Source organism: Ornithodoros turicata, chromosome 4, assembly GCF_037126465.1.
Source record: "Ornithodoros turicata isolate Travis chromosome 4, ASM3712646v1, whole genome shotgun sequence".
Lineage (NCBI taxonomy): Eukaryota > Metazoa > Arthropoda > Arachnida > Ixodida > Argasidae > Ornithodoros > Ornithodoros turicata.
Window position 1 is genome coordinate 6,671,492 of NC_088204.1, and position 24,482 is coordinate 6,695,973.

Here is a 24,482-nt window from a genome sequence, read left to right on the forward strand (position 1 = left end):
GTACCAATGGTGCATTTTGTCTATTGTCATTTCAACCATTGTCTCATTAACTGAACTCATTCATCAGTTGGACCCTGCTTGTTCTTTGTCATGCCTCTTGGTCATTTTGGAGTTGCATTTGTTGTGTTTCTTTCTTTTCTATTCACGTATTCTGAAGTAGCCTGCCCCACCTTTGTCGGATCTCACTCTCCATATTTCATTTTTTATTGTTCAATCAATCACCAATCAACTTTCGCTATGAGCAAAAGAAAAAAAAAATGAAGGAACGTGTTTTTTTTTATATTCTCTAGGTGTAGCTATTAAAATAAACTTGTACGATATTCTTATTATTATAATTGAATTATATACAGTAATTTAGAACAAGGGACACTTTGTCGGCTCTCGCATCTCCATATTTTTTATACCTGAATCAGTCAATCAATCAATCAGAACACGAAGTTTTAAGTACGTGGTATACAGGCAGTTGCCAGGATAGATAGATCACCAGGTGCTTTTCTCCATGTTGTGCAATTGCAGGTCGGTATACTACAAAGTCAGACTTGTGTGAACTTTTACCTATACATAATCGAAAGGCCTGAACAGGGGGATAATATAGGATCTCGGAACAACGCGGAAAATTTTTGTAAAATCGACGGGCGTTCACGGCAACGCTTCCCTCTATGAGGCACACCTATATATCGATGCTGTCACGTGAGACGGGGGGAGAAAGAGAGATAAAAGGAAGTCAAATTAGAAGGAAGAGGCGCCAAACGCGACACCTAGCAGGATAAAAGTCACCACTGGAGCGAGCGTCCCCTGTGTCTCGTTGTTCCGCCTCATAGTCATAGTTTCGTCTAATATCGAACGCTTCCCCCCCCCCTCTCTCTCTCTCTCTTTATTCTCCAATCCGCGTATGTGTGGTGTGCGGTGGACGAGTATAGTAGTTATTAAGCCTAATTATAGCGGCAACGAAGGTCGCTTCCGAGCAGTTTATTCCGCTCGCCGCGAGATGGCACTGTACCACGCCCCGTTGCCCATGTACGTGATGCTTGCTCGCGTCGCACTTCCCCTATTATTATTGTTATTGGCTGATTGCTTTCAGAGCTGCCATTATGACTTTTATTGCGCTCTTCCGTTTGTGATGTTTAGTGCAGAAAAAAGAAACTGTGTGTGTGTGAGAGAGAAATAAGGGAATAGGGAATGTAGGTCATTTCATAATTGGGAAACTTGGTAAGTGACGTCAGAGAAGAACGTCGTGACCCTTCCTTTCTTTTTTTTTTTTGTTTTGGTTCGGTGTTAGCGCCGCTGTGCAACTGTAGCTGTGAGCGGCGTACAGATGCGGACAGACAGAGAGATGACAACAGGAAGGAGTAGGGGACAGGTGGGGCTTAGTACACTCTTAAAAGAAAGCTTCACCACATAGCACGCTGAAGGCCAACCATTGTACAGAGTGATATCTCTATCACTCTTGATTTGTGGAAAACGCGGGGCGTACGCCTTTTTGTGACAATTAACATTTCTGCATAAGTGTCACAAAAAGGCATACGCCTCCCGTTTTCAACAAATCAGGGGAGGGCACGACGTCAATCGTGCTTATGGTTGGCTAGGAGCGTGCGATGTGGTGAAGTTCATTTTCAAGAGTGTATGCTTCCGACTTCGGGGGTAACTGTGCCGACAAATGACCCTTTGGAAACGGATTTGTTTCTGCAGGTACCGTCGACAGGTTCATTTTGGATGTGGCTTGTTTAGGGGCCAATAAAGGTTGTATGTAGTAACCTATGTGCTTTAGGATTAACTCTATGCGCTCTCATGTCTATCATAAACGCAACGATATCATCCAACTCTCTGTGCATATAGTATGTGTGTCACTCGCAGCCGTAACATGTGAGATTTTCAATTGGATTGGATTAGAAAAATAATCAGGATCAAGAGATTCATGACCTTCACATGGCTTATTGGTAGCACGGGCGACCTACTTCGGCCCATATACTTTTTGGCATCTGTCCCGCTATTATCCTGTTGTCCTCGCAATCCTCACCCTGACTTCTGATTCCCAGGCACTTTCATGTTTCTCCAAACCACACGTCCGCCACCTTTTTACTTGATTGATTGATTGATTATTTAAAAGAAAACCTTTTTACTTGTTTACTACACCTATGTGCATCTACCCGATCACAACATCTCATGCCAGGCACATACACACAAACAATCCACGGTAGTGGCTCTGCTGGATCTGCAAACCATACAATCCTCCGAGTTGCTGATCAGCTGGGGTTCAGACCTCCGGGGGACGAGGCCAGAAAACTGTTCCAAGAAGCTTGCGACCCAATAAGGGGGAAGGAAGATCCCCGACAAACAGGGGAGGAAGCGAGACGGCTAAGCAGCAGCCAGTAATCCGATCATGTGTTCCGAGTATCTACCCGCAGGCCAGTCTGCCCTTTAGCCAAAGTTGCTCAGTCAACGGCGGTGGGCTTCTTACACTGCGCTTTCCTTCTTAGTTTTTTTTTTCTATGTGCGGTTTCTTTACTGTTTACGTGTTATTTTGTGAACGGTATAAGGGCAGGGAAAAATGTCAATCTGTACAGGTAATCTCGTTACTTGCGCGTCAAGGTGGAGGAAAGACTGTCCGCGGGGACCACGATGCTCGGGACTCCATAGTTTCCCCTCCACCTTTTACTTGGAGGCTTGTAGCTTGTTTCGTTCTACGCTGCGCCTGGTGGTTGGATAAGGGGGAGGGGGAAATCTATGTTTATTATGAAACTAAAAAAAAAAAAAGGGAAAGGTTAGTTTGCGCTAGGGTGGCTCGCTATTTCCAGCAAAAAAATGAATATGTGTAAAAGAACAGAAAACAAAAAAAGAAGAAAAGAAAGTATGAAGAAAAAAAAAACATACATAATTGGTGACAGTTCACCCAGAAGGCCACATACTCGCAGGAACCGAAGAAGTGCCTTCGTTTTTCTTTCTTTTTTTCCGTTTTCTGTCTTTCGTTCTCTTTCTCTTTGTTTATTTTCAGTTTCTTTCTGCTTCGGAATAGCAAGCTGGCATTAGCCTGGCTGACATTTCATTTTTTTTCTTTTTCACTTCTTTAAACATATCCCCCCCTAGGTCACCTCACTGTATGCTGTGGGGGTTCAATCCATGTAGCTGCCTGATTATTTCTCTCGCTAATTTTGGTAGTATTCAGGTCTGCACGCGATGAATACATGAGGGTTTTATCCTGCCTGTTTTTTCGTGTGTTTTTTTTAATGCCTCCGCCGAAATTTCTAAGATTATACAGTTTTATTATTAGAGTTCGCCGATTTATTTTCTTTTCTTACTTATTTATTTATTGAGTTTTTTATTTTTTCGTTGTTGTTGCTATTTTGGAAGGCTATAGCTCATCAGCTAGGGCTCTGAGCAAAATGCGAGCAGTTAAAAAGACAAAATGTACTCGTATCGACAGAAACCACATTAGGCGAAACATCTATTTATTTCGTAGGTATTTAGTAACCTCATTTAAATCTCGTCTTGTGTTCGTTATATCGTTCGTTCGTTATATTCTTTCTTCGTGCGTAAGTCGTATCAACAGGTATACTAATAGAATGTGCTAGAATAGGGCACTCGAGCCCATTGAGGCCACAAAGGAAGGAGGATTCGTCACTATGCATTCTGCAAAACGCTGTTCGTCACTGGGCACACACGGCTACGACCCCCTCCTTTCTTTGGAACCCTACACGGCTATACCAAAACTGCCAGAAAAAATAATAAGAAAAAATGAAATAAATAAACAAAAAGCAACACCGCTTTACTAAAAAGTTCCACCTTTTCTTTTTGTTCTTCCGTAATCGTCGCCCAGTTCCACTAACAAATATTCGCAACAGGCAGGATCCCGTGTCATTCTCCTTCACTGCATATATTAGCAGAGAGTTTTAGATTAGCGTACCCAAGCGCCTTTCGGTCCAAGGAAATAAGGGGACTGGGGACAGCGCTTCGCATGGCGCATATCACTGTTTTGGTCCTGGGCATGCGCAGTGACGACGCATTATTTTTTCCGAACATCAACACGCTTGTATACCGCCCACCCCCCACCCCCCAAAAAAATAATAAAAATAAAAAATCGTCCCTTTGTTAGTGCATTTGTGAAAGGGAAAGAGAGGGTAAAATCCTCTCCGCCACGTAAAGTTCCCGTAGAACCCTTCCCGTAATATTTTGCTGCCTACGCTAGCGTGTACACAGTATTCTAAAACTGCCTAGTCTTCCTTTGCGTTCGGGCAGAACTAATTTCGTCCAAGTCATTTAGCCGCTATATGCTACGGTGAAGGGCAACTCCTATAAAGTGGGCCGTTTGCATGCGTTGCTTGACACAGCGGTTGAATGCACGGGCGTACTATATATATATATATATATATGACGTCTAGGTAATTGGAAAGTGCTTTTAGAAAGGGCTCCCCATGTCACGTGTTGACCATAGTGAAACATCCCATGCGCTTAAATATGGAGGACCACTCGGGAAAATCTCAGTACGTAGCAGATATATAGTTATTATTGTTGACCGAGTTCACGAGAAACTGAACGACGTCGATTAGATAAATGAGCGAAGATCATGTTTCGTGGAACGCTCGTATCGGCTTCCGTTGCTATGAGAAGCGTGACTTTGTGACTCTGCTTTACCGTGTGGATAATATAGCGCGTTTCCCCTCTCATGGTATGGAGAGGAGGTTTCTAGCTTTTAGCGGGCAAAGTGAAAGATAAAATAGGGTTACGAGGTGTTCCATGTAGCATAAGCTCTGATGTGCCGGTTTCTCTATCGCGAAATTTCGCTATCAAATGCTTACCTCAACCACAACATAGAAAAGACGGTAGATATAGAAAAGGGAGTGAGAATGTACAACGCGAAATATTGCCATACGAGCTTTTCACTTCCTTCTCTAGCGGCACAACTGAAGAGTGTTTATCGTGGCAGATGATAAATTAAAAATTTTAAGCCTGTCTAAATTAAAATCGATTGATTTTTTATGATGCCCATCTTTTTGCGTAAACATCACGAGTGTTACCTAGTTTTCGAGACTGAGTGAGCCTTTTCAATAAGAGGGTGTGACGTAATAATCTTTTCTGTCTGTTCAGTTATGTACGTTTCAATTTACTTGAAGTCATTCTCGTATATTTCGATGTTGTCCCAGGTTTTCAGGCTTCCAAAGGGAGTTGCTCTGCAAGATCATGCACTGTTGGCCAAAAGTGAAAAGCATGCTTGGGATACTGTGCTGTTACTGCCATTTTCTTTGAGCTGAGGACACAGACTTCAGAGGCGTCTGACAGGCAAAAAAATGATGTGCGAGATGGTAGTGATCGTGGCCAGAAAGTAAGTTAATGTACAGAGAGCTGTTTTCTTCACATAACTGAGAGAAAACTCCAGGCTGAAATGTGTGCTATATCATATGTGACTCTTCATTTTTTGTACCTTAGTGTGTGTGCAGCGATTGGCACATTATTAGTTTTTAAAAACAGTTTTTGTGATTTTTTTAAGCTCGTTCCAAACGAACAAATAGAGTGAAAGCGAGTATTGCCCAAGACAATATAGCCACGTAAGGCTCAAAGCTCTGTATTTTCATACATACAGTACACGTGGGATGTTGCTACACATACAGATCATGTGCATCTAACTAGACTTTGTATGCAAATACATGTGGCCTGGAAGTGAATAGATAAATATAGACAGCACTACACAAAGTTCAGTTGTCTTCCTCTATAGTCTTGGCAATTTGATAATCGTTTCATTTTTTATACTTTAGACGTCGTTTCCCCTATGGTGCGTGACTTTTATTCTGCTCTACCTCGGGTATAAACGTGAAACGGAATTATAAATGCTTTATAATCAGCTGACCTCGCCGCGATTCACCCTCTCATATTAACCACTGTGAAGTGTGGTAGGGTCCAGTGGCTACCACGGGGAAACATCCCATGCCATCATCACTTCTTCATTTATTGTTGTTGTTTACCTCTCCGCTATATACAGTAAATGTCAGGAAGGTTGTGTGTGGCATGTGACACTTTATGTGAATTTGTAATATCCTCATGGAGCGCGACACCATGTTGAACCGGTTTACCTCGGAATAGTTCGTTGCATGAAAGAATGTCCCACAAATGAGTAGCTTTTGGCTTATCTCGTCAGTAACAGACCGTCATTCTCGGTTAGTGAAACTGTGATGCTTCGTTAAGCTCTCTATCAAAAAATTTTCCTGGGCTGACTTTTTCGTCACGTTTTTTTCTTTTTTGTTCTTTCTGCAATTGAACCGTGTCTCTCTTACTATGCTACATCGATCGTTGATATTTTATTTTGTTCATTATAATGTACGTAATATTACGTACATAATTGCAAGAGAGGGCTCAACGGCCACGAATTATAATGAACAATCGAGTCTCATGCGGAGGCTACATTAAGGTGACAAAAACGTTCGCCGTTTATTAAACAATTCAACAGAGAAAAAAAATAATCACTGGAACTAATAGAATTACAACCTAGGATCGACATCTCGGAGGAGGATCCTCCTTCTTCAGGACACTGACACTCACCTATTCACTATAGTGGATGTAGTGGACGTAGTAATACGGCCGTATCGCAGGTCATCACGGTAGAGCCGTCTCCCGTAATTAGGGTTGCCACCTTTTGTAGTGAAAAATACCGGCTGAGGGAGAGGAGGTGGAATAGAGGGAAAGGAGGAAATGCTCGCGGGAAAGGGAAGTGGGTGAGGGGTGGAAGAGCTCACACAGAAAACCAGAGAGAGAGCTGAAGACAACAGGAGGAAACGTGTACCTGTGTGTAATAATAACAGTAATAATAATAATAATGAGTAACTAAGGAAACAACTGGCGACCGCGCGGAGTTGGGTCTGTGCTCCAGATTTATTCAAGCTGTAGTGGAATGTTGAAGGGAAAAGCCCGGAAACGCCCGTCCTATGAAAGGTTTTGAGCCGCAAATACCGGCAAAAGACTGCCGGTATCACCCTCCTACCGGCAACCGGCAGAGCGAGCAAATAACCGGCCGTGCCGGTATAATACCGGCCTGGTGGCAACCCTACCCGTAATGCCTACAAAGCGAAGAAGATAACAACACGAGGTGAGAAAAACTAAAGGCGAAACACCAGTTGAGCTGTCGAAAATAACTATGTCCTCGTTTGCACCGTGGACTGCACGTAGAGTCAGACGCATTAATAAAACCGAAAGTTAACACCCTGTTAAGCACTTTCCGCTCAGTACAAACAGAACGTGTCCCACAAACCTCCGTATCGTATGTTCTCCCACTTGACGACAATAGACACAAATCACTAGACAAACACCCATCCATAACTTCCCGCGGACACACGCTGGTGTGAAAGCGGGAAAGCCTTTATTTTGCGCCATCCCTTTTAATTAACGTCCGGGACCGTGCTATGTGCGCACTCCGCTGTTTAAATTACCCTCATTAGATGAAACATTTTAACAGCGTGAACCATTGCGGCTTCCCACATTTCAAAGGGCCTCGTACCTGCCTCAATGGGGCATACACTGTGTTCACACGGTGTTTTTATCTACGCGTGTCCTCCGGCTTTGCCATCAAGCGATTGTGTCGAACAATAGTGCATAGTTTTTGTGTGCGTCGTACGCTATCGCGTTTGCGTACGTAAGGCCTAGTGTGGTTCTTCTGCGCACTGCGCGTAGGTCTACAGTCAACCCTCGTTAATATGACCCCCGATAATCTGACATACGCCCTTTAAACTCTAAAAACAGAACTTCACCGCATAGCACTCTGTGCGCCAACCACTGCCACGAATGATAGGGTTATCGCTTGTGATTCGAGGAGAGAAGGGGGCGTACGCCTTTTTGTGGCAATTTGGATATATGATAATTGCCACAAAAAGGTGTACTCCCTCCTCTCTCCTCGAATCAGACTATGCTCCTGGGGAACAATGCAGTGAAACCTCTGCAAATCCCCCCCGTTAATATGACAATTCCGCATTATGACCAAAATTTTCGGGAACGACCATGGTCATAATAACGAAGGTTCACTGTATTTGTGTTTTGTGTGTGGGCACACTCTTAAAAAATGAACTTCACCGCATAGCACGCTCCTAGCCAACCATCATCTCGAATGCTATCGTTATCTGGCACGATTTGTTGAAAACGGGAGGCGTACGCCTTTTCTGTGACAATTATGACCAGCAAAAGTGTCACAAAAAAGGTATACGCCTCCCGTTTCCATCAAAGGCCAGATAACAATATCATTTGAGATGATGGTTGGCTAAGAGCGTGCTATGCGGTGAAGTTCATTTTTAAGAGTGCAGAACCCCTGTCGTGTCTGCCAACTGTCATAACTGTCGTGTCTATCGGATCAAAGTGAACATTGAAGATAATGAGGGTATGCATTCATTGGTTATTGTTTTCATTTCAGACTGACGGCTTTTGGAAATTTTTGTCGCGATCATTTCAGAAACTCAACTCCGAAGTGCGTTTTACGGGGGATGTTATGTCTCAAAGCGACAGCGAATATGTGCATGCTTCGTTTAGCATCCGTTTCGTTGTTGTGTCTATCATCGCATGATTTCATTCCCACGCAGGGCACATCATTTTTGCTCTTCGGCCAACAGTATAGGATGTGGATAACCTACCAGGTGATACGCGGTAATCGGTATGGGTATATGCGTAATTGGGGTTGGCTTTATCTTAAAACTAACGATTTTTCTCTCCGCGCTCCCGCGTGTTATGGTTCGCGACGTCACGTGGAAAGGGTACCTTCGAGAAGGTCCTTTGCAGGAATGGGCACCCCAGCGTGTGTCGTGGAGCTCACGCATGCTCAGCTGTCACGAGAGGGGGTTAAATCGCGTGTGCAGCTGGGACGATCGCTTTTCCTGTCCGCGTCGTTTAGCACCCGCTGATAGTGATTGCGTCATGTGTCGTGTCTCATACGCTGGGTGGAGGGAGATCGCTATATATAGGAGACTGTAGGTCGGGGCTACGGGGCTACACGCCAGGTGTTACAATGTGGAACGTATACGCATACGCTTTTACACGTTACACTCTGTTCCTGTATAAAGTCCAGCCTCATTTAATCCCCACCGTGTTCTTCGCTGTTATAGGAACCAGTGAGGCGACGCGTGCTTGTAGCTTAATGCTTCGTAAAAGAGCTTAATTTTGTGAACTATAGATCCTTCTACGGGTAATGTCACACGACAGAAGTCGGCATACACGAGGGAGGTCTAACGAATGTTCTTCTACTTATTCGTACGACTTTCTTCTACAGGCGAAGTGAAGGAACACGAAGTAAACTGGGAAGCAAGTACAGCTTCTGTATGGTGAGCCTTATCTTTTAGTCTCCTAGATATCAGTTACTCTTCATTTTAGTCCCTTTGAACCTGAAATCTACTCCCGAGTAATACAAATAGTCTTAAAATACTTAATGTAACCTTCGTAGATGGGTAGAAATCCAGCGAACCGGTGGAGATATAGGAAGGGAGTTGCCTCAGGACAGAAGCCGCCGATATTTCGAACAGAGACTGTTCTTCTTCTGGGCGCCCAGAAGAAGAACAGCCCCTGTTCGAAATATCGGCGGCTTCTGTCCTGAGGCAACTCCCTTCCTTAGTATAACCTTCGGTGTACCTAGTACCCAAAATAACAGAGTTGTTTTTTTTTCTTCTTCTTCTTCTAAAGGTACACCAAGAACACAGAACGATATAAGAGTTCACTATTCACTATACACATTCTTTCGGGGATTGGCCTCGCACTGAGAAGCTCCTCACGCATCTTATATTGCTTCACCTATATTTCACGGTTTATAAAACTACCCCGCAGAATGTATTCCCGCTTCTCGATGCCGTATCAGTCTTATCGATTTTTATCTACTGAGGCGTGCTGATAAAAAGTTCTTCTATATAGGACTCTACAGTCAGGAAATGAAACGTGGCTGGGCGTTCTTCCGCGATACAACGTGGAAGGCTTCCTACCTTCTCCCCTTTCTGTATAAGGAACGCTTCTTTATTTTTCCAAACGAAACGCGAGGGACAATGAAGCGAGTCTCAGACATTCTCCATTTCACCCAACAAATATTTGGAAGAAAATCGCGCAAGTAGTAGATTCTCCGAAGGAAGGTAGTCTACCGTGAAGTGAGCCGAGTGTGTCGTGAAAAATTCGCCACGGGCTCGGCGAGGTATTCGGGGCGAATACATTTTCTCCCTTTGGAACGCCATTTGGGCGGAACATCTTCATCGAACGATTGACGAGCCGGTATACGTGCTCCTATGAAGCGATGTATACAGTTTGCTTTTTCCATTTTCGGTGAAGCCCGATTGCACGGTGCCCGATTTCTGCCAATTGCGTCCCTCCGATATAAGCATTGCTGCAGGTCGGTGCACCAAAATAGCGGAAGGACACTGTATGAGGCAGCGTTTTGTGTGAAACAAGTTCCATTATGACTTTACGACACTGCAAGTTGTTTGAAACAAGTCCCACTATGGCTTTACGATACTGCAAGTTGTTTGAAACTAGTTCCACTATGACTTTACGATACTGCAAGGTGTTTGAAACTATAGTTCCACTATGACTTTACGACCGTGCAAGTTGTTTGAAACAAGTCCCACGATGGCTTTACGATACTGCAAGTTGCCAGATTTCATGCTGCGCACAATATACGGGCGCAAGTTTTCATGCAAGCATTAGATGCAGGTGTTAAGGGTCACAATTTGAGCAGGAAATACAGGTTCAGAAACAATTAGCCTGCAGAAATAGGACACATTGTAATTTGTATAGTATACTTTAGTAGTGTAGCATTGCCAGTACATCTGGCAGGTTGTTGCGTACCTGTAGGATATTACATGCACATATGGTATGCATGCAGCCAGTGTACAGAACAGAGACAATATAGACCTTGAATTGCAGGGTAGAACATTCTCTTGACCACGCAACATTGCACCACAGTTTGTGTACCGTTGCGTTCTTGGCACGTACCCCTTCGTTTCATTTGACACGTTACATCTTGTATACTATAACAGCACCGAGCTTCTTTTGAGCACTTTAGTATAGGCCTGTGCAGTCTACTGCGCACTCTCCATGCCCGGTTGATTTACGATATCGAAAGAACACACACACACAAAAAAAAAAGAAAAAAAGAACTGCGCTGAACGGGGATAGCATCCTTACATGGGGGCGCCAGAGAATGGACGGGACGTCATAGAAGTTTTTCGCTCTGCCGTGCAGGGTAATAACTGGGAAGGAGGCTTTTGTGCACGGCACATTAGGTAACCCAAGCAGCGACTCCTGGCGAGGACTTCTATCCATAGTATTTTTCCTTGTGATCGGGTTGTATGGAAAGATAGACATTTCGGTATGGTGTATATCGATCAACGCGTATACATGTAATATGTGGTCAGATTGATCCGAGGAATGTAGAAAGAGCGATTCCTTTGTCTGAGAGGTACGTTATACAAGATGTAGCGTTATGAATGAGCACGGCGGTCGTATTGACATTGGAAGTAACCAGGCTGCGGTGGGCCTTCTTCAACCACCCTATAGTATTTTTCTTCATCGACATCAACATCAATATTGTTCAACCACCGTATCCACCGTAACAGCTCCCGAATTCGAAATATGGAAAGGGGTCCTTAGAAATCCATTGCTATCTCTTATTTCCCTCTCTGCCAGATTTGTTCCAGATCCTCTCCGTCGGTTTCGGTTTTTTCAGTGCAACACCGCACGTATTCTGTACACACTGATTCGTAAATAGATGTATAAAGCTTCATTGTTTACTCTTTGTTGTTGTTGTTGTTGTTCAAATCGCAGCACGTTAAATTTACCCACCCTACGTTAAATTAAGCTACATTACTGGGGTGTTAACGTTTAAATTTCCTCTCTGCATCAGCCAGTGAGCAAGCGCTAATATTCGACTCAATTTAATTTCAATTAAAATCTTTTCAGAGTAATTGGCGTAGATTTACACGTAAGGTGTAATTTATTACGGTGGGCACACGAACTAAATAACTAATAATCGCGAATACCTCTGGTTACGAGCGATGTAACCCTCAACTTTCACATCTCACCTGACACAACCGTATGGATAACCCCAAGAGAGGACAATTTCAGAGCGGTCGAAAAGCACACAAAAAAAAAAAAACGTTGCTCGAGCGCCATCTACATCAACTTCTTCGTCATAGAGAGAGCAGTAATGCGAGCGAGCGCATAGCATGCGCCTTCCTTTGTCCCGGCGACGACGGCAACGTAGCGCGCGCAGCCGCGCGAAAGTTGAGCAACAGTCCAGCAACGCGACCAACTGACTGCGAACAATGGAACGAGCGACGGCACAGAGAGAGAGAGAGCGAACCAGCAAATTGGGAGCTGACCCGGACGAGGGCAGAAAAAGAGCTACTCGTGCTAATAGTAGTAAAGCGCTAATAATAAAAGTTGCGTAAAACAGAGCCACGAAAGGAACAATGCAACTTGAACAAAAGCCGGGACTTTTCTGTTGGGCGTCAGCCATCGCTTGAATAATATTTCCTCCTTTGTCAACGGCCTCATCTTTGTGTGGCCCGTTGGCTGTCATATGCTCTCTCGAGGCGTGGAAAGTTATACGCAGTCTAGGTTTATTCCCTTCCCAGCAATGATGGTCGTTCGCTTGATAATCGATCCAAGTAGACTGCTAATGCGTGCTGCGGGACTGATCTCAGTGCGCACCGAAATGGAGACTATGTATAGTAAGTGGTTCAGGTACAAAACAGCTATACCTACGCGACGTCACGCGCAGTACGCATCATTGAAGTAAATATGCTAACACGACGCGAGCTCTTTAGCCTCTCTTGATACGTATTTCACCGAGCGCCCTGCCCGTGGTGGCACTCTGGGTGACTATACACTCTTAAAAATGAACTTCACCGCATAGCACGCTCCTAGCCAACCATAATCTGGAATGATATCGTTATCTGACCTGATTTGTTGAAAACGGGAGGCGTACGCCTTTTTGTGACACTTATGCTGGTCATAATTGTCACAGAAAAGGCGTACGCCTCCCGTTGATTATGGTTGGCTAGGAGCGTGCTATGAGGTGAAGTTCATTTTTAAGAGTGTACCAATGGTCACCAATGGCTACCAATAAGGCCTGCAGTATGGCACATGCTGCATGCCGGTGAGCGGCCTGCATGCAGTACTGAATCGCATAGTGTGGCATTAATCGAAACTGAGAATGTGGGCTACGGACGTTACTGCTTCTGTTCGCGCTGGAGTATATCCCAGTAGTATCGTCGTTCCCAGCTATGATCACTCCCCCCCCCCCTTATACGATTATTTTTGCTTATACCCATTAAAGCAGTCAGAAACCGTAGACAATCACGTACATGCACAACTTTTTCGTGAAGCCGCCGTACCGGGACATTTAATACAATTCACACATTTCCTGGTCACCGCGACGGCAACCGAAGGCTTCGTAGAATTCTTTTGAGTTGAACGCCGCGTTCCTGCAACGCATTCTATTCAGTGACGCGACTTTGCTATAAACCTGCGCACAAAACATATTACAGTGAGCTATGAAGAACAACTGCTTGTTGGAGATGCCAGGCATCGGTGAAGGTCCATCCAGAGGACGACATGGATCTTCTTTCGCTGCTGCCAAAGTGATCTGACTCCCGGCGACATCAGACTGGTATTCTTCGGGCTCGGAACTTTTGTTGTCGAAAAGTCGTTTTATGCAACTGAGTCGCTCCCGGTACATTCTCTCCTCCTCCGGAGTCATCCAGATCTTGTTTTCGCCCGTCGCCAGTGACCAAACAGGGGTCTCAGCGAACGCGTGCGAGAGCTCGTGACCCACCACAGCTCCTAGGGCCCCGTAAGTTGCCGCCAAGGAGGTCGGTTCGATTAAAGGCGACGCCATGAAAGCGGTTGAAATGTAAGCCGTGTGAAGGGTGTAGAATGCGCTCACCGACGATACAAACACCGCCTGCTGGTTACTCGTGGCGATGCTGTCACGGATGGCGCCCGTGTTGTAGTTGTTCAGCATTGCGGTGGCGTGTGCTCTGTGGGCAATGATGAGGTACTTGATGAATGGGTCCTTGAATTTCGGAAGGAAAGAGTAATACTTCTCCAGCTGACGAGGTGAGCTGACTTGCGACGGCGCGCCGAAGAGGACGGACACGTTGCGAAATTTTTCTATGGCGGTTGCGCGTGAATCCGGGCTCAACCAGCGGAAGAAACCCTCGATGGACTTCTTCATCTGTGCGACGATGTGCCTCATGATTAATGCGTGGTCTCTCGATATGCCTAGAGCCTCGGCGTAACGAGCCTGCACAGCGTACGGAGCTAGAGCGTCCATATAATCAATGCACACCCGAAACGTCCTTAACGGGTGTTCCATATTTTGTAAGGTGTAAGAGGATGCGGGGGAGAAGTACATGTGTACGACGTACGATATCCAGTTTAGAATCGCACGGTAGTCGTTCTTGTTGTTCTCCAAGAGGTTGTCGACCACTATGATGCCGTCGTTCGAGTAGTAGAACACCTCTGTGTCTGCGTCGAGTTTCGGCCGCCTTCGAACGTTGCTGTTGATGAGTGATAGCCAAGTTGAAATGTTGATGTTTGGAGAAAGCCTTTGAAGTTCGCGCATGGGACCGTATCTCGGTTTCTCCTTTGGACGGCTATGCATCGCCTTGAGGACTTTTAATAGCGTCATGCTGACCTTCATGACATCTTTTGCAAACTCCTCTCCAGCGATATACGTGGCTGGTTCCCGTAGATAGTCGACGCGGCGGTTCTGTAGAAGAAAGAAAGACTGGTGTCACGCAAGGAGCAAGCTTAAGTGTTACTGTATTACCGTCGAAGAAAATACCAAACTGCGAGTACTGTACCAGCAAGGTACAGTACTGACTCAGACTTGATTACCGTTACCGTTACTTCTACGCAAAGAGTAATTGATTACCGTTACCAATTACTCGACTCCAAATGTAATTGAGTAACGAGTAAAAAGTAACGCGTTAATCCGGTTGTTACTCTGCATTCACACAAATTATACCTGTCTTTGTGTGCCCCAGAAAAAAAGAAGAAAGGTTCAATAGCGGAACAGCTGAAATAACCCGAAAAACAAAAACGCTTAGGACAGGTAGATCTGTACGTCCACTGTATTTATCGCCCGGGAAGACGTTGACCCGATTGTGGAAGAACGTAGCTTGGAACCTCCCAATGACTCACTAAACCTCTAAACCTTCAGGTACCACCATACTGGTGTAGGAAGAGATGAGGGAGAGAGACCCTGATATTCCAGAACGTTAGTACAATGACCTGTACTTGCTATAGTAGAACGGTCCAACAGAGGCCGACGGCACGAGGGGCTTGACTTGGGGCAGAACATCTGAAAAATAAGTTAATCTCTGCCGGAAAAGTAATCAATTACTGAGTAATCGATTACTCCAAAAAGTAATCGATTACTCGAACAATTACTTTCACAGTAAAGTAACTCATTACTCGAAAAATTACTTTCACAGTAAAGTAACTGATTACTCGAAAAATTACTTTCACAGTAAAGTAACTGATTACTAGAAAAATTACTTTCACAGTAAAGTATCTGATTACTAGAAAAATTACTTTCACAGTAAAGTAACTGATTACTCAAAAAATTAATTGATTACAAGTAACGCAATTACTAGTAACGCGTTAAGTCTGAGTACTGTGTAGTCTACCAGCAAGTACTCGTGCTGGTATACACTATGCATACACCCGCATAGCGGATGTAAAAATCGGGGCTAATGCGACCATAGCTAGGCATCCGGAGAATCCGCTGAATAAGGTCGTGCCACACGTGCACTCCTCAGGCAAGTACTCCAGTGATGTAACATCTACATAGCGGGCATATACGTGTCTACTACTAATGTTGTAGGTACAGGTATGCGTTGCAGGAGGTCCAGCGGGGTTCAGTGTTGCTGGTATGTATCATTTCCAACGTAGACCCATGTTAGTCAATAAATAAGCTGCTTATAAGGGCGCATTCCGACATGTTCCTGCTGCGAGCATCGCTCACCACGGTAGATACATCGACAGCGTCATCGACAGCTACTCTTGATCTCCTGTAGGCAGTCCCTTCGACAATACATAGGTAATTGAAATATTCTTCATGTTCTGGGGCACCATGAAGCTTGTATAGTGTTCGTCTGTGCTTCAGCCTCAGAACGTTTACTTCCAACACAGATAATGTCGCACCGCAATCACACGCACGCTTTCCTAACCCGGGACCTTTACGGCGAACCCTTCAACTGTTTCCCTTCTCTTTTTTCTTACTTTGCATTAAACATATTACCCCCCCCCCCCCCTTCAACTGCACTCAAAGGAGTATTTTTACTCCTTTTGGGGACTAAATGCATTGCCACAAAAAAAATAGTCCCTTTCGGGATTAAATGCACGGGAGTAAATGAATGTTACAGAGTGCACACTGCATTTCACGCGCTGTTGTAAGAGTCCCAGGTACATAATTCGTCTGCATGCATGAAAATACTTTGAACCAAACTGTCAACCGTGATATATCGATTTATATAAAATCTTGCGCCATACATAGGACATAATTTGCGAAGAAAGATGCGCTAACTGTTTCTTACTCTGTGTGGCTGGAAAATTGCTACGTTGGCTGAGTTATACAGCCTAATGCCATCAAATTGACCAAGGACACATATTTACGTAGATTGTTGCATTCAGGAGACCGTTCGCGAAGTTCAGCGACAATTTGCAGTCTTGGACAGTAAATGTCGGGTTAGGGGTCTAAAATACGGAGTAATTGCAATCTAGGGGAGTAGAAGCTGCAAGTACTCCTAGTTTCAACCTCTCACAAACAACCAGCTCACCTCTCGACCTCCGTATCGCTCTATAGTCAGAAGCGAAGCTTATTTATTGACTATAGGCATGGCGTCCAGGGGATGTGCTAACAGGCAGGTATGCGCAGGTTGATCTGATGGACGGCGAGCTAGCTATCAATCCTGAACATGAATTGCAAAGCGATTTACAGTGGGGATTTTGTGCCTCCTGCAATCCCAAAATGTCTCACGGATGAATAAACAACGAGCATTAGCTGAGGCAGGCCAGAAACATGGACATATGCGCGCCACCAAAACGTTCCAGAATCAAACCAATTAGATCTCAATGATTCCACGGATGAGTAGTGCAGAGTGCACTCTTGCAACCTGGTGTCTGCGCAACTTCCCCTAAACCTGACTGAGCGCGATTTTTGAGAGCGATCGTCGCGACGCACGGCGCCTTGCGGCGGCCTGTAGCATCCAGAAAGACAAGACGGCGACAACACCGCACACAGAGTACCCAGACGAGCGAGTCTTATGCCTCCTTACACGCCGTTGACAAGCATGCATGGGAGGTGGTGGGTTCAAATCCTACCACTGGCTGCGCTCCCTGAGGTTTTTTTCCTGGGTTTTCCAAAAGGCTTTTTCCAGACGCGTGTCGGCACGCGGTTCCTCCTCAAGTCAGCTCAGGACGCATACTAATCCCCATTGTCCTCCACTCCTTCCTGCTGTCCTCTCTCCATCTGTCTACATCTGTACGCCGCCCATAGCCACAGTTGCTTCGCGGCACAAACACGAAATAATAATAAAAAGTGAATACCAGTGATGACCACTAACTACTTCTATACAGTAGTTTAACTAGCACTACTTAAGCAAGTTAAACAAGTAGTTTAACTATAACTACTAACTACTTCGTGATGGAGTAGTTTAACTAGTAGTTCAACTACTTTTCAGGGGAGGTAGTTAAAACTACTTTAACTACTGCAATGTATTTTAACTACATCTCTAACTACTTAACGTTGTCCATCGACACCAATCCCATTCTATAGTGTTCTTGGACACCTAAATATGAACCATAAGCAGTGATAAAAGTCAAGATTTAGTACACACGCACGGCACAATTCCTCTGCACCTCCGTTATCATGAAACAACCAAGGTATCAAGGTAACCAATCATCAATCAAGGTAAAAGTCGGAAGCACAATCGTGCCGTAAAGTTGCGGCAAACTACTACTGTTGTTAACTACTCGAAATAGTAGTTTAACTAGTAGTTGCACACTACATTTCTGCAAGTAGTTCATAACTACTTTTTAACTACAATCAGGTAGTTTAACTACATGTAGTTAACTACTGGCCGTCACTGGTGAACACACATGTGGTACACCCCGTATTACAAAATACACGTTAACGACAGGAAGTAGGGTTGGATTCAATACTGACAAAACCGACAAGCACGTCTGTAGGTTATTATTTCGGTTCACGCGTACTATCTGTTCTGTGGTCGCCGTAGCTTTGTTTATTAATTTCCTTTTTCATTCTAAAATCTACTCACGTGCGCGCACTTCCTGAATGTCGGCCGGCATAATCTTTGCACGACACCACGATTACACAGGCTATGACGTACACAGAGTGATCGTCACCACTATACCGTTTTGAAATAACCGCGTTAGTGGCTCCATCTGTTTGGTGCTCTCAGCTGTTTCCTGTGTCGCGACGCAAAGTAGAGGCGATCGCAATACGGCGTCGCAGCAAGAAAGAGCAGCATCCCTGGCTCTTTGCATGGCAATCCAAGCCGCACAAGATCTTGGCTCAATATCGACTGAACATCGGCAATATCGGCCCAATACTGGACCAGTAGTGCCGATGTATAGCCAATATTTGAGAAAAACATACGTTTCTCCTATTTCGCATATGTATTTTGCATATTTTGCATATGTATCGCACGACCAATATTGAACCAGAAGCGCCGATGTATAGCCAGTATTGGACAAAACATTTTTCTGCTATTTTGCATATGTATTTTGCATATCTTGCATATGTATCGCACGATGCGAGAATCGCGCTAGTTGCCGCATCCTGTGGTTCATCCCACATTCCTCTCTTCAGGACTGCGTTGCTCCGCCGGGATAACAGTGAATAAGGATTATCTGACTCATACTTACATCTGGAAAAGTGAGTCGGTGCCAGCCTAAATCCCAAAAAAATACGAGAGTCATCCTCGTACGATTCCTCAGGTCTACCATTGGATAGATTTTCAACATAATGGGTATGCAGGCTCGGAGAGAGAGTGCGACTATCACTGCCAGGGGGTGTGGAGGGTTATGTGTGTGCACCGTTGTCGGAACTTGAACCCCGAATTCGTGAAGCAGGTCGTTCACGTAGGAGATATGCTCTAGTCGATGTTTGAATACGTCAAGGCACATCTTCGTAGCTGAAACGAAACGAAACAATTTCATATGAGAGAATTGATGTCCTGAAGCTGGAACAATATAGAAAGGACAAATACAAATCCTCAAATCGCATGTGAAATTAACGATGAGAGATGAAAGTCACTGAAAAGGTTAGCCAGCTGTAGGACTCGAACCCACATCTTCTGGATTACCGGTCCATGGCTCTACCAATTCAGCTAAGCTAACACACCTCCCCAGCGACTTCCAATGGTGCGTCATCTGAAGGGACAAATCATCCACACTCTCTCACTCATCCTCCTTTCATTATTACATTTTTGCTCTCTCATACACACATACGACCGGATTGACGCAAGCGGAAATTGTTGAGCATGTTCAACTCAATTGGTAGAGCCCTGGACCGGTAATCCAGAAGATCAGGGTTTGAGTCCTACAGCTGGCTGACCTTTTCAGTGACTTTCATCTTTCATCTTTCATCGTTAATTTCACATGAGATTTGCACGGCTCTCCATTTCGTGAAAGATACCAGCAAGTTCAAGGTATTTTTCTGCCATGTGTTAATTTAGCGCGGTTAGATGATTGTCCTCAGTGGTAGGGAATAAGCTAGCCCTTCTCCCACCCTACTCACCACTACAAATCACTCCCGTGCTCCCACCGGGATGAAAAATCCTGGGAATATCCCTGCACCTAGTGTTGGGATGTGGCACGGCTGGGGTCAAGACCCTTCTTGTGGCACGGCTGGGGTCAGGGTTCTTCAGTAAGCTATTAGCCAGCCATTTCTCGATAAAAGCAGTTTTATGGATCATACTAGCGTTGAACCGGTTCGCGAACCGGTTCGGCGCTGTGAACCGGGTCGATTTTTGGCGTGGCCGAACCGGAACTGAACCGGAACGAAATCAAAGCAACCCGCCCCCGAACTGAACCTGCATTTTTTTGCGGTTCGACACTCTGGTTATTTCTCCTTCTCTTCTCCTCCTTCCTCTAGTTTTCGTGTTTGCGTTTCCCTTCTTAATCGCGTTATCTGTGTGAGATAAGTTAAGCATCGGATATCATGCGTGCTCAGTCTGTACCACGTATCACGGCGCGGTGAGTCACGTAAGAAGCGCGTTGGGAAGATGGCGTGACTATCACGTGAGGTGTGGTGATGCAGGTGGAGGGAGCAGCGGTTTGCCAAACCACATCGTTGTTTCGCATATTGTGCAGTCTCGCAAAATTTTAGGGGAGCTTCCTCCAGACGTTGGGGGTGTCTTAGGCGTAGGGGGTCCGGATAAACCACAGGGCGGCATGACTCCAGGATGGCCTCACCGAGGGAGGTTTTTAGCGAAGGTTCTTGTCTCGTGCACTTGCAATACGAAGTCGTTCAGAAAAGATTGTAGAGATTCCTAAGCATCTGAACGGTGTATACGAGGTGCAGCGCGTTTGTTTGTTTGCATTCTTAAAGGGACCATAAAAAGATATTTGATAAGTCTACAAAAATTTTCGATTTGCTCTCTAAATCATTCACCTTGCCAAATATCGTTGAAAATCGTCCCAAATAGCGAAAATATTTTATATTAACCAAGAATGTGAACGGTGGCTGCTACGGCCCGCTTGCAAGCCGAACTGGACGCGACATCATACGCAGAGGATGTTGCCGACTCGCGGACGGGCTTTTGCGAGCAAATTGCAAAATTTGCGAGCAAGCTTGGAAACTTTGCCATGAAATATGTTCTAATTTGGCCCCGAGCTAAGGTCGTATCTAATCGTTGACACACAATCCTACCAGAAGTGTAATGTAGCCGTTTATTGTCAGCATGGTTACCGGAGCACGTTTTCCTCCCTGAGCTGCTTCATCGGCAGAAAATGTCTCGGTCGGTGGCCTTTTGGGAGCTGCAGCGTACAGAATGATTGCTAGACGCTGTGTGTGTGCGTCGCATAATCTCTTCCGGCATCCCTGACAATTTACATTTTGCCATATTTCTACTGATTTTGAAGAAAGATATACGATGCCGTTGTTCTCCAGACCGAAACCATGCTCCCATGCAACCGTGGTCCCGCAGGGTGTGTCCTACCAGTTGTCCACAGTTGGCAGCAGGGGCGGATTTAAGGGGGGGGGGGGCGACCGCCCCCATGCGGCTTGTTCCCTATGTAAAAACCCTATCTCCTGGATGATGCTGTGCCGCAAAGCACGAAATTTCCTTAAGACCGTAAAGTGACAGTATTCTATTGAGGAAATAAGATCCGCCGCCACAGAAATGTTGCTGAACCATTGGGCTCCCACAGATGCAAAGCGTTCGAATTGTTGGACAAACGAAAACGATCCAGGCGGTTGCATTCCTCCGCAGGCAACTGAGGGACGAACTCAACTGCTTACGCGCCCGGCATCTGCGTAGTGCTATTTCGTGCACGGAGTAACTTGGAAGTAACCCCATCTTTTTTTAAAGTAACTCCGTAACTACGAGTTCCATTTCGGGCTGAAGAACTTCGTTATTAACTTCGTTATTAACTTCGTTACGTTTTGCACACGGTAACTTAACTCCTAACGAGTTCTTTTTGACGGCTAACTTCACGATCTATGCTATTTTCATCGGAACGCCGGAAGCAGCTGAAAGGGGTTGAGACACTTTGACACAAGTTATTCCGGATAAATGTAAAATGCTATTACAACGATATCAACCTTATTCCGAGTTTTACAGCGAAGAACAGGCACCGTGTACACCGGAACTGTTGCCGTTTTGACATCACTACAGGCGTCTGTTTCGTGTTTACGACTACCAATCGGAATGCCCGGAGCACTGATGTCAGATTGATCAGTTCGTTTGTTCGCCAAGTACGACAAGTAGTTTTTTTCCCCTCTTCTTAAACGAAATCATCCTTTTCTCCCATATGAAATAAAATATAAAACTGCTGTGCTAGACGCCAGGACTGGACGAACATTCCAAATGCGTGTGTGGCTCTCAAGATCCTGTACGTCACTTCGCGATACGGGACCAAGCTCGTTGGTATTGATTCCCATGCACAGGACGCGTAGAGTTTTTCGTTTTCGGATTAAACCCTATTTTTCGCGATAGTCGCCTCTGCCCCTCCTATACCCCTACCCCTCCTGCAGGAGTCAAAGACGCTCTTTTGTGGACATCAGACAAATCTTTGAATACCGCGGTGATTCACTTTCCCAAGAGAGAAACTGATGTTTGAGGCTGGAACCATTAAAGCCTTCCCTTGTCCCTTCTATGTGTTCCAGCCTCAGAACATCAGTTTCTCTCTTGTTCAACAGGTGCCGCTTGCGTCGGTTTCCGTCGTATGAATGTGCGTATGAGTGAGCAAAAATGTAAGAGTGAAAGGAGGGTGAGTGAGAGTGAGTGGCTAGTTTGTCGTCCCTTCAGATGACGCACCCCGAAAGTCGCTGGAGAGGCGTGTTAGCTTAGCTCAATTGGTAGAGCCCTGGATCGGTAATCCAGAAGATGTGGGTTCGATCCCTACAGCTGGCTAACCTTTTCAGTGACTTTCATCTATCATCACTTTCCCAGTTCGGAGCGGAAATATGAAGATTCTTGTTTCTCGTCCCAGTGTCACAGCAGGCTTGTTTCATTTGCCTTTCTTCGTGCCACCGGAAAATTTCCCGGTGATATACCAAACAGATCAGAGCGCCCGGGTTTTACCCAATTCTCTCGTATAAACGGCACCCGATTTTTCCTCCCGAATTTGAAAAATCATAGAAAGAGAAAACGAAAGAACCCTAAGGACGCGCCGGGACTAGTCAGGAGGACGCGCTGGTGTTCCTCTGTCCCCGTTTTGTACGCGTTCCACCATATGAATGTGTAGGAGTGAGCAAAAATGTAAGTGAAAGGAGGATGAGTGAGAGGGCCTGAGTGAGTGTGTAGTTTGCTCGAGGACTTATAGCACCTGTTTCCGGCTATCTCACCTGCGGCCGCTTTCATCGGTGCCGTTTCTTGATTTTCCCAATGAGAATCCATCTCTTCCCTCGCAGGATCCAGTCGCAATCTCCTCCAGACAGCCTTCATGCTTACGTCGTTGGGGTAGGCGGTTGGGAAGTTTCCGCACACGAAACTGTAAAAGTCGGTACAGTAGTTGGCTGACCGGTTCATCGTCCGTTCCAGGGTACGGTAGAGAGACGGAAGGGTACCGTCATCTGGCCCGTCACGTTGCTTCAAAGGCGTGTCCGGTTGCGTGGCGTGAAGCACAGTGAGGAATGAAGTGCACGCCAATGCAACTAATGCAACTATCGCTGCGCCCTTGAGAGTAGTCCTGTCTACTGGAGCCTCCTTTTTGCAGGATTCGTCATCCATAGGCGCGCTCTGGAAAACATATGCGTGGTCATCAAGGTATACGGAAGTTACTGGAAGGGACGATCGCTAACAGTATGAAAAGAAAAAACAGGGGGGATGTAGTTCGTTACCGGGACCACTCAGTTTCTGTAACCGAAGAAAATAACTAGGTCTTTACCTGAAACGTATAAAAAATAAATTTTATCGCCCGTTTCTTGGAGAGGGTCCGCCATCTTTACTGAGGACTTTCAGACCCAACCCGCTGCACAGTCTCACGCCCGCAGCGCCTAGCCCGTGCCTGGGGGGATCCCCCCCCCGGGGGGGGGGGGTCCCTTTAGTAAAGAACCCCCGATCTGTGAAACCCAATCTCGCCCAACCTCACTAAAGTGAGGATATTAACCGAACCCGGCGACCGTACCTATACAAAGATGGCACCTTCGGAACCCGTTAGGCTTAGCGTTGCCGTGTTTCTCCTGCACTAGAACTGCTTCAGGCGTTGTTGTTCAAGTGCATACAAAAAAGGTTCTACAACACGCCACTTCATAATTCTTATATTTATAGATTCAGTATATGAGCTTTCACTTGTGTGCGATATTTACCTTTCAAACGCTTTCACTAATTCTTAAGAGCCAGTGATAAAGTAGCAGTAGATGTTGTTAAAAGCCAGTGGTCCCGGTAACGAACTATATACAGCCAAAGAAGTACCATTGGATGTGTCGGACTCACCATTCTCGATACTGTGCAGACAGCGTAGACGTGGACCAGAGCTCAACGTTGGAATGGCACGAGCGTTTCGCCACGAGCAGGCAACGATCACTATGACGATGGGTTCGTCTCTACGTCTTCTCCTTTGAAATTGTCAAGTCGTCAACATAATCATTATATACCCGGTGCTACTTCGCAAGCAGCACAATGTACTGGAAGTCGAGTGCATTAGGGGTGGACGGTATGTGTCTTATCAATGTTCTCTAGTTTCCTGAATCTGTTCAAGGCCTTTGATCTACCCGTCCACCCCTATTGCACTCGACTTTCAGTGCATTTTGCTGCTTGGGTTGTTCTTCTTCACAGTCT

The 24,482-nt window shown here is 45.5% G+C and overlaps 2 protein-coding genes across 3 annotated transcripts in view; one reads left to right on the plus strand and one right to left on the minus strand.

Annotated features, from left to right (window-relative positions):
* LOC135390871 (uncharacterized) overlaps positions 1–24,482 on the plus strand; it is a 510,967-nt gene that overhangs the window by 260,192 nt on the left and 226,293 nt on the right. The window contains exon 8 of the mRNA XM_064620821.1: positions 9,233–9,284. Within this exon, the coding sequence (XP_064476891.1) occupies positions 9,233–9,284 (52 nt within the window). The remainder of the gene's footprint in view (positions 1–9,232; positions 9,285–24,482) is intronic.
* LOC135392659 (neprilysin-1-like) lies at positions 13,312–24,240 on the minus strand. 2 transcript variants are annotated; one of them, XM_064623378.1, is made up of 4 exons: positions 24,138–24,240; positions 23,048–23,441; positions 18,901–19,169; positions 13,312–14,716 (listed from the first exon to the last, which is right to left on the minus strand). In XM_064623378.1, the coding sequence occupies exons 1-4, from the start codon at positions 24,138–24,140 to the stop codon at positions 13,346–13,348; spliced, it is 2,037 nt and encodes a 678-aa protein (XP_064479448.1). In that variant the 5' UTR covers positions 24,141–24,240; the 3' UTR covers positions 13,312–13,345. The 2 variants fall into 2 exon arrangements, with proteins under 2 accessions (XP_064479448.1, XP_064479449.1); XM_064623379.1 differs by lacking the exon at positions 24,138–24,240 and having other exon boundaries at positions 23,048–23,193; positions 23,270–23,357.

Bases quoted from the DNA above. Each gene is read 5' to 3' on its own strand.
- LOC135392659 (XM_064623378.1), bottom strand. The intron at 19,170-23,047 runs GTGAGATAGCCG...GTTTCGTTTCAG, and splicing joins ACCGATGAAAGCGGCCGCAG to CTACGAAGATGTGCCTTGAC. The intron at 14,717-18,900 runs GTAAGTATGAGT...TTTCTTCTACAG, and splicing joins ACCGACTCACTTTTCCAGAT to AACCGCCGCGTCGACTATCT.